This window comes from Gigantopelta aegis, chromosome 4, assembly GCF_016097555.1.
Source record: "Gigantopelta aegis isolate Gae_Host chromosome 4, Gae_host_genome, whole genome shotgun sequence".
Lineage (NCBI taxonomy): Eukaryota > Metazoa > Mollusca > Gastropoda > Neomphalida > Peltospiridae > Gigantopelta > Gigantopelta aegis.
In genome coordinates this window covers 17,777,602-17,788,452 of record NC_054702.1, presented here as the reverse complement: position 1 = coordinate 17,788,452, position 10,851 = coordinate 17,777,602, and the positions used below count along the sequence as shown (strand labels likewise).

Genomic DNA, 10,851 nt, shown 5'->3' with positions numbered 1-10,851 from the left:
AGGAAGACTTTCGCTAATATAGTGCTCCGGTATAGGCACCAAAAGCCTTTCTACAACTTCTGTAAACAAAGACATGTCTGAATGCACACACGGATGTGCATTGAATAATATTTCAGACAAGGAACTGAAAGCATTTTACACAAATGTTGCTCAAATTATTTTGGGGACGAAGTATTTTACAAAATATTGCTCAAATTATATTGTGGACGAAGTATTTTACACAAATATTTCTCAAATTAATTTGAGGACGAAGTATTTTACACAAATATTACTCAAATGATTTTGAGGAGGAAGTATTTTACAAAAGTATTACTCAAATGATTTTGAGGACGAAGTATCTTTAACTGGTGACGCCTACGCCTATTGATTCACTCTCTCGCTCTCTTTCTCCGACACAGATTCCGTTAACACGATCTATAAGTCAATACGCTCGGATATGTAGTCCAGTGCTATGCTGTGCAGTTCACGTCTTCATCACAACACACTCGTTCTATCCGCTGAAACGTCATATCCCGGGAATCCGTACATTCGTCATTCAGCAGGAACATGGAGAGGCAGCTTTTGTCTGTTCCCAATCTCATCGCCAAAAAACGAGATGGTATGGAACTCTCTAAAGACGAGATCGAGTTTTTCGTGCAAGGGGTAGTCTCAGAAATAGTTGACAAATCCCAAATCGGTAAGTGTGTGTAGTAACAGACTTTTAACTTTTGCAAAAGTCCATTCAAAATCTCAATTCCCTTCACCCACCCTTTCTCATCATACCCACTCAAATCTAAGAAACCTTTTCGACCAATAAATGATCTAATGGTGAAATTTAAAGTCTTGATTCCGTGAATGTAAGAATTGGGAACATTGCTAGTTTTTTCACTCTTATAGAACAGAATAAAGTATTCCATCTTGCAATCTATTAAAATGAGTGGAAATGTCATAATGATTAATTTTTTCACGTACATATTTAATACGATTTAATATGATTCATGGTATCATGTTTTATAAGACGGTGGGGGTGGGAGTGAGGGCTACGTTTCTTGCGTCAAAAACATTTAAAACTATTACCAATGCAATAAATATGTATATTTAATTATGTTTACCACAAAAAAACTTTATTCTATATACAGTATTGAATTAACGATATGTAAAAAAAAAAAAAAATCCACCAAAAACCGTTATAATAATAAGCAAAAACAAAACAAAGAAGAAACAACAAAAACAAAACATAGCAAAACCTAATGCAAAAACAAAACAAACAAATAAAACAAAGGAAAAAACTCTAAATATTAAACAAAAAATGGAATCAGAAGTAAAAATATCGAGTTTTGTTTTTATGTTCAAACTTCCCCAAATGATATCAATAATATACCGACAAAATATCGGGAACATTTTTGTGGTTTAGAGTGAGAGAGACATTATTATTATAATGTAAGTTACGGTTTTATTTTTTAATACAAGTGTCACCTCCTATGGAGTTTCATTTTTGTCTTAAAGACACTTCAACAAGACCAAAGTTTCGGGCCATGACATTGTACGTGCAGGTTTTAAATAACATGGATGTTTAATATATAAACTGTCCGATGGCTTAACCACTGAAGGAGGGAGAGAGAACTATGTTAACGTGGCATGGCTCTCCATCCACCAAAGGTTCAGGCACGTCTATCCTATTCTAGTTCGGGACAGAAATAGGGATTTTTATTGAAGAGGTACATTTAATTTGGAACAAATTAGTAAGTTTAAAATATATTAACAGTAATTTAAGCCAAAATATAAAGGGAGTGTTATTTAAATTACTTACGTAGTACGAATATAAACACTATTGAATAACACGAATATAAACACTATTGAACAGCACGAGTATAAACACAATTGAATAACCAGGGCGACCAACTTTCCGGAATTTTCCGAAAATCCGGAATTTTTAACCCATATCCGGAATTCCGGAATTAATGCCAAATATCCGGTGATGATTTTTGATGTTTGATCTGTGTGTATGCGTGTGCGTGTGTGTGTGATAATGCTGTTAATTGCTGTACTAGGTATAGTAACTTTATTTACACTGATGAATATATTTAGCATGTTTTACTAGACAAGCCATAAAGTAGGGCTATGCTTGAAAAGGAAGTAGAAAAATTCTGCCACTTATGTGGATTGATTTATACTTTATTATTGAATACATAACATTCCAATAAATAATAAAAAATGTTTTATTGTTATATATCTCTTTGGTTGTTGTTATTTTTTAAATATGTCAAATATGGTGCTGTTTAAATTATTTTTAATATTTTTGAAAATAGTGTTTTCGCGTGCTTTAAACTATTGCTTTGACAATTCCGGAAAAATATTTCCATTAGGTTGGTCGCCCTGAATAACACGAGTATAAACACTATTGAATAACACGAATATAAACACTATTAAATTAAATGAATATAAATACTATTGAATAACACGAATATAAACACTATCGAATAACACGAATATAAACACTATTGAATAACACGAATATAAATACTATTAAATAACACGAATGTAAACACTATTGAATAACAGGCCATTTTGCAAGGCCAGCCGAAAAATAAACATATCATCAGCCTCTTAGCATAATTGCCTAACTAATGCTTAGAAAAATATAATCTAGTTAATGAGATTTTGATCAATTTAGTAGAGTCCGGTGAAGATCCTCCTCATAAAATCCTGGCTAGCAGGCGCGTGTGTAGGAATGTTTGTAGGTAGAGTCTGTACTGTGCGAGCAACGTTTCTAGAGGGGTTGCTAGTTATGTTAGGCTAGGTACAGTCCTGTTGTTTTTGTTAAAGGTCGTTTTGTGTACTACTACAATGAAAACGTGTTCGACCTATATGGCTGAGATCCTCTCTATACACGCATTGTTTTCATCTGGCGTTCATAATCCCACATGTGATGCACACAAACTATTGTTATCACGGCTGACGTGTTTCACCATGTGATGTCTATATATGTAAACATATATAAACAAAGCTACATTTAGCAACTGGAGTGTGCAGGGCGGGGGGGGGGGGGGGGGGGGGGTAGAAGGTGGAGTTTGTGCACAAACCCAATTTTGTTGATTTGGCACATGTGCAAAGGAGCATTTCGGGGGTTGAAAGCCCCTGCTCAAAGCGAATTATATATTTTATTAATATATATTTTATGGGGCAACACTTTGCTCACCACAGGCTAGTCCCCCCCCCCCCCCACACACACACACACATTGCATAGTTTTCTGCACATGTGTCAGTCACTTAAGTGAAAACAAAAATTGATTACAATTAAAGCTATGAACTCAAGTATATTTTGGATCATCTAGTTTACGTTGTTTCCGGTGACGCGCCATTCTTTTTTTTTAAATCGTTAACTGCTGTATGTAATTTAGGTCACGTTAAATGTAGTACTCGCCAAATCAACAGTAAAGAAAGTTTGTTTTGTTTAACGAAGCTGGATCCAGGTCTAGTGAAGCTGGTGCTGTCAAAATATAGTTTGGAATGTGGCAAAATTAAATGTTATTAAATGTCATTCTGAGGGCACAAAAGTTCAAGACACTAAATATATTCTGGATAAGCTTTAATTGTAAATTTGAAATAACCATTGACATATACCTTTTAAAAAGAGCTTAGGTGATTGTGTGAAATACATTAAAATTACTTTTTTAAATTTTGTTTTGTTTTTTGTTATTTTATTTTTAATTAATTAATTAAAATATTGAAATAAAAGAGTCTTTGGCTCCTAACTGGAGATTCTTACACCAAGTGCGAACAGACAGGATGGCCTCTTATGTCCAGTCATTTAACCAGGACATGATATTTGCTGTGACATATGGATAAAATAACCTCAAAAAGATTTAGTAAAAACACTTACTGGAAACACTAAGGTCATCCAGATACTGCACATGCTATGGTATGGTGATGGGACTAGAAATACACTATATCGAATATGACAAAACACATCCCATCTGACAGCATGTCATAAAACACACAGAAACACGCCCGAAACCATAAGCGTACGAGACGGTGGGGGGGGGGGGGGACTCTCCCCCCCCCCCCCCCCCCCCCCCCCCCCCCCCCACCCCCCCCCACCCCCCCCCCCCCCCCCCCCCCCCCCCCCCCCGGTTGCTGGAGCAAAGCCTAATGATCCAGATATTCGGGCAAAATGTGCTAACCTGAGACTTTTTTTACCATGTATTTCCATCATTCTACCCTCAGAAATTAGCTGTAATCCATGTAAATATGCGTAGTGATTCGTTTGCAACCCTATGTAGCTGTTTAGTGGTAATGCTAATTAATAAGAGTAAATGGTTTTTCCAAGATTCGGGCATTTTCATTAAATTCGGGCAAGTGCCAACCTGCCTTCCCCCCCCCCCCCCCCCCATAAAAATGGGAGCCCGTAAGCCTGTGTGCGAAACGAACCCGCGCTGTAATTTTCTTAAATTATATCAATATCTGACAGCATCAGACTCCTCAGACCTAGATCCAGCTTCGATGTGTGGTGGGCCTTGTTTTCTCAATGTTTGTGAGTTCAGCTCCAGGAAGATGTGATCCATAGACCCTGGTCTCAACCCCGATGCCATTGGCTCGATGACTAAAGTAGCCTGTGTTTTGAAAAGAAGTGCATAAAAGCCATGACTGAAACTGGCGATTTTCACCGGCCTCGGTGGCGCAGTGGTAAAGTCATCGGACTACATGCTGGTAGGTACAGGGTTCGCAGCCCGGTACCGGCTCCAACCCAGAGCGAGTTCTTAAGGGCTCAATGGGTAGGTGTAAGGCCACTACACCCTCTTCTCTCTCACTAACCACTAACCAACTAATAACTAACCCACTGTCCTGGACAGATAGCTGAGGTGTGTACCCAGGACAGCGTGCTTGAACCTGGCACGAAATTCACGAAAATAAGTGGAAATGAAATGGCGATTTTCTAACCACGATGACTGAAATTTGCACTTTTCCGGCATTTTCAACTTTGAAAATAATTGAGCCTGACAACCACGGCTGAACCTAACTTGCTGTAGGTCACAATGTTAATAATGAAGCAATATTTATCACCGATGTTACAGTTCGTTTAAGAGATAGATTTATTCAAGAAATGTATGCTACTATCTCAGTTTCATCAAAATGTTTTATTTATAAGCACTTAACTAATAATCACTGTCTCCAGTACTATTTAACAAAAACCTTTCTTTTGCATTTAGAAATTACATTTGTACATTTAGATGTTCTGCTCATCAACTGAATTCTGAAACTGGTCGTTATAGAAACACTGAACGTGAAGTTAGGACCTGCAGTCTCTGTGACACTAATATTATCAAAGACGAATTTCACTTTATTTTGCAATGTCCATTCTATTCTGATCTACGTGCTACATATATTAAAACGTATTACTGAAAAAAAACACTTCTGCATTTAAACTGATTACACTTTTAAGTCTTCAAAATTTAACTCAGTTACGCAATCTTGAAAGATATTTAAACGTAGAGAACTTGCTAATAAATTCTAAGCTGTGTCCATTCTGAAATTGTTATTTCACCTTTCTAGTTATTTCCAACCTATTTCTACATTTTTTACTAATTAGTACAGACGCAAAACCATGTTACATGTATATTTAGACGTTTGTCTGATGCCGCTGTTTTTTCTTTTTCGTAATTATGTAGATTTATTATGTAAAATTATGTTTATGCCTATAGGCAATTGCTTTGGCAAATAAATGAATTGAAATTGAATTGGTAGGCATTGATTGAGGTCATCGTCTGCTGCATGTCAGCAACTTTGATCGTGCGAGCTACGCGCGTAACATTGGTAGTATTTTAATTATCTAATAACTAAAACTGCTTGCGACTGCTACGAAGGACCCACTTTTGTAAGGGGGCAGGTTAATTTTTGCCCGAATTAAACGAAAATGCCCAAATTTGGATAACATCTCTATTCATATTAGCTTCACTGCCAAATATATAGGGTTTGCAAATCAATCACTAACTAATATTGTGATTAGAATAATGGAAATACAAGTTGAAAAGGTTTCAGGCCATCTCATTTTGCCCGAATATTTCTATGGGTTTTGCCCCCTTTTTGTACAAGCCAAGTTGACGGTTCAAAGGTCTACAGTTAGATTGTAACTAGCCCGAGTACTCTGACTGTAAGAGAGCTAGACGGACATTTGGACATAAACACGCTCTCATTACAGTCAGAGACCAGCCTATGTCTTTTTTTTGGCAATTCCTGACTACCAAACGGTAGGCAACGAGTCCCGCTCTAATACCACAACAATCCTATGTTTGACGTCAAATACCTTTACATCAATCATTTTCGAGTTAAGTGATACAAAAAAATCCACATATTAATCACTAATACACTTACTACAGAAAGAAACCCGACAGCACCCACATTTAGCTACGCTTCGTGACACTCCGTCGCAACAATTGCAAAGCTCGGCGATCTATTTCGAGAGGTAGACCACGTGATCGCGCACTGGGCGATTCCGCCTTGTGCAGCAGTTACAGGGGCCGTCTCATATCAAGCGAAGTTACAACATGGAAGAGTTGGCTAATGCCGTTTTGGATGAATTTGGATTTCATTACGTCATTAAACCAAAACAATTACACATTATTGATTCCATTTTGAATTTGAAGGATACATTTGGGGTGTTATCGACAGGATACGGCAAAAGTATGTGCTACGTACTGCCTCCTCTTATGAGACGACCCCTGTAACTGCTGCACAAGGCGGAATCGCCCAGTCTCGAAATAGATCGCCGAGCTTTGTAGTGTCACGAAGCGTAGCTGAATGTGGGTGCTGTCGGGTTTCTTTCTGTAGTATGTGTATTAGTGATTAATATGTGGATTTTTTTGTATCACTTAACTCGAAAATGATTGATGTAAAGGTATTTGACGTCAAACATAGGATTGTTGTGGTATTAGAGCGGGACTCGTTGCCTACCGTTTGGTAGTCAGGAATTGCCAAAAAAAGACATAGGCTGGTCTCTGACTGTAATGAGAGCGTGTTTATGTCCAAATGTCCGTCTAGCTCTCTTACAGTCAGAGTACTCGGGCTAGATTGTAACCAGGTATTTTTTTTTTTTCAAGAAATACCAAATATACTGTTTGTACCGTAGAAAAACGATTCAGTGTACAATGGACATAATCATATGGACCGGCCTCTGTGGCGTCGTGGTTATGCCATCGGTCTACAGGCTGGTAGGTACTGGGTTCGGATCCCAGTCGAGGCATGAGCTTTTTAATCCAGATACCGACTCCAAACCCTGAGTGAGTGCTCCGAAAGGCTCAATGGGTAGGTGTAAACCGCTTGCACTGACCAGTGGTTCATAACTGGTTCAACAAAGGCCATGGTTTGTGCTACCCTGCCTGTGGGAAGCGCAAGTAAAAGATCCCTTGCTGCTAATCGGAAAGAGTAGCTCATGTAGTGGCGACAGCGGGTTTCCTCTCAAAATCTGTGTGGTCCTTAACCATATGTCTGACGCCATATAACCGTAAATAATACGTGTTGAGTGCGTCGTTAAACAAAGCATTTCTTTCTTTCTTTTTAATCATATGGAGTTTTTAGATTTGCGGGTGTTATTGTCTATTTCATACCCGCAAATATTTCATTTTTATCCTCAGGCTAACGCCTTCGGTCAGAAATGACAATTTCGGGATCAAATAGACAATAACACCCGCAAATCTTTGACATGTACCAAGATACTTTTAACCATATGGGTGATATTGTGTTGTAGGTGCCATGCTGATGGCGATGTACTTGAGGGACCTCAGTGTGGCAGAGACCACGTGCCTGACCCGCGCCATGATGAACTCCGGCGACACGCTCAGCTGGCCAAAGGAATGGGCGGGGCTTGTTGTTGATAAGCACAGCACGGGAGGTGTTGGGGACAAAGTCAGCCTCATTCTGACCCCGGCATTGGCTGCGTGCGGGGTAAAGGTGGGTTAATGGGCGTATGACGTTATCACTGTTTTAAACACCCTGTTGAAAGAAAAGTAAATAAATGCACTGTGTTTAAAGTATACAGGGTCTGCCTCACATAAGTTGAAGTTCGTTTTGCTTAACGACACCACTAGAGCACATTGATTTATTACACATTACTCATACTGAATAGAGACAGTGTGTGTGTGTGTGTGTGTGTGTGTGTGTGTGTGTCGGGGTATCTAGTTCCTTTAATTTTGTGTTGGCTGAATCATTGTCTTAAAAAATATTTGTGTACAGCGATATGATGTTCTTTGTAACATAGGTACCAATGATCTCAGGGCGGGGTCTGGGACACACTGGAGGGACCCTGGACAAATTGGAATCTATCCCAGGATTCCAAGTGTCAGTGACAACGGAGAAGCTGTTGGAAATTCTTGGCACGGTGGGATGTTGCATTGTGGGACAGACAAAAAGTTTGTGTCCCGCGGATAAAGTTATCTATTCCATACGTGACGTTACGGGGACAGTCGGTCATATGGGACTCATTACTGGTGAGGTAGTATTAGTATCATCATCGTCGTTGTCATCTTGCCATCATCATTACTATTACCACCACCATCACTACCATCATCTCTGCATGCCAAGGTACCATTCCGTATAGCATACTGCATCAATAGCATCATCATCATTATGACCATCTTTATCACCTCCATAATTATGATCATCATAATGATGCTATAAATTAATTTTATTCTATTATGTTTATTTATTAATAAAACAACAATTATTTTCGTATTGGGGTTTAGTTGGGGTTTGGTTTTTTACACCTACAAAGTCGATTCACTTATTACTGAATTTAGTACTCTTTCAAATGTGGTGCTAACCATTAAATTTAAGATATTAGTCCAGTTATATTCAAAGACAGTGGTAAGATGGTTTGAATATCTAAAATAGTGTCTTAATCCAGTATCCCATGTCTTTTAAAGTACTGAAATATATGATAACCTTTATATTTTACAACAGTACATTATTTTTAAGGAAATTGCATTTTATTTTTAAATCTAGCTTCAATAATCTCGAAAAAGGCTGCAGAGAAGCTAGATGCTTTGGTACTGGACGTCAAATTTGGTCACGGTGCATTCCTAAAGGACAAAAACGAAGCAAGGACACTTGCACAGCGCATGGTAAGTGTGGCAGAAGTATCATACCATACGGAGTTTTATAAGCATCTAGGGAGGGGATGCATATTTAAAAATGGACCGGCCTCAGTGGCGTCGTGGTTAGGCCATCGGTCTACAGGCTGGTAGGTACTGGGTTCAGATCCCAGTCGAGGCATGGGATTTTTAATCCAGATACCGACTCTAAACCCCGAGTGAGTGCTCCGCAAGGCTCAATGGATAGGTGTAAACCACTTGCACTGACAATTGATTCATACTGGTTCAACAAAGGCCATGGTTTGTGCTATCCTGCTTGTAGGAAGTGCAAATAAAAGATCCCTTGCTGCCTGTCGTAAAAGAGTAGCCTATGTGGCGACAGCGGGCTTCCTCTAAAAAACAGTGTCAGAATGACCATATGTTTGACGTCCAATAGCCGATGATAAGATAAAAAATCAATGTGCTCTAGTGGCGTTGTTAAATAAAACAAACTTTACTTTAAAAATGACATTTTCAAAGTAACATTTATCGATATTCTCCCAGAAACACTCATCTGACCAAGCGAGATAATACACAGTACATAGGTACGTATGTATGTACGTAAGTGTCTTCGTGTTTGCGCGCGCGCGCGTGTGTGTGTGTGTGTGTGTGTGGTTATGAATCACTGACATGAAATGAAAATGCATTATTATTATATTCATAATTATACCGAACTTGATAACAGTCTTACATACACCTCACGTTTACGAGGTCACATCATAATGCCTTACGGTACCATCTGGTTTAGTGAAAAGGTTATTGATCAAATGAATCTACGTGTAGCTGTGTAATTGTCAGTGTAACGTATAGGGTAACCAAAATGATTATTAGTTGACAGGGAAATTATAATGCTTAAAGCATACACACACAATAGTATGTATGGATGTATGTATAGAGGTATAAATATCTATATATTGTATGTATATATTGTATGTGTATGTATGTATATGTGTGTATGTATGTATGTATGTATTTATATCTACATATTGTATGTATGCATGTATGTACTGTATGCACACACACACACACACACACACACACACACACACATACACACACACACACACACACACGTTAGCTATAAATTATTAAAATGCAATATGTACTGGAAAAAAAGACATTAGTTTTGAGATAGAAGTCCCTTTAAAACTAATTCTGAGTGGAATCGAAATGACTGTACCATGATGATATCGTCTGACAAATATAATTATCTTTGGTCGCTGGTTTGAGAATAATGAGCAACAGATTCCATTAAAACGGGACGTGCCATCAGTGTACACAGACCGACCTTACAGTGAGGTGAAGAGTCTCTCTTCACAATGAACGAATGCGTCAATACGCGTGATCGATGTCGGCGTGCCTCTAGACCACTTCATCCTTCCTGTACCACCTGTAAGAAGCCTGCCACTCTCCGGGAACATCACAGGAAGTTCGGCTGAGGCGCGTGTGCAGGGGCTGGGTCGGTGGGTTCGGGGGTCGTAACTCATCACCAACCTCTACTCAAAGGTGGACATATTGTCTATTTTGGGTTGGGGGTTTGCCATCTCAACTAGTGCCCCACGACTGGTATATCAAAGACCGTGATATGTTCTGTCCTATCTGTGGGGGAAATGTAAATAAAAGATCGCTTGCTGCTAATAGAAAAATGTAGCGGGTTTCGTCTAAAGATTATATGTAATGTTTGTTTGTTTGTTTTGTTTAACGACACCACTAGAGCACATTGATGGCTAGATGTGGAAAAAAATCC

General features: G+C 38.8%; 1 protein-coding gene across 1 annotated transcript; it reads left to right on the top strand.

The window, feature by feature from the left end:
• The first annotated feature begins 517 nt into the window (after positions 1 to 517).
• On the top strand, positions 518 to 10,427 carry LOC121369721 (thymidine phosphorylase-like). The gene is made up of 5 exons (XM_041494775.1): positions 518 to 676; positions 7,724 to 7,926; positions 8,234 to 8,462; positions 8,977 to 9,095; positions 10,335 to 10,427. The coding sequence occupies exons 1-5, from the start codon at positions 547 to 549 to the stop codon at positions 10,425 to 10,427; spliced, it is 774 nt and encodes a 257-aa protein (XP_041350709.1). The 5' UTR covers positions 518 to 546.
• Positions 10,428 to 10,851: the final 424 nt, after the last annotated feature.

Bases quoted from the DNA above. Each gene is read 5' to 3' on its own strand.
- LOC121369721 (XM_041494775.1), top strand. From the start codon at position 547: ATGGAGAGGCAGCTTTTGTCTGTTCCCAATCTCATCGCCAAAAAACGA. The intron at 7,927-8,233 runs GTGGGTTAATGG...TTTGTAACATAG, and splicing joins TGGCTGCGTGCGGGGTAAAG to GTACCAATGATCTCAGGGCG. The intron at 9,096-10,334 runs GTAAGTGTGGCA...CGCTGGTTTGAG, and splicing joins GGACACTTGCACAGCGCATG to AATAATGAGCAACAGATTCC.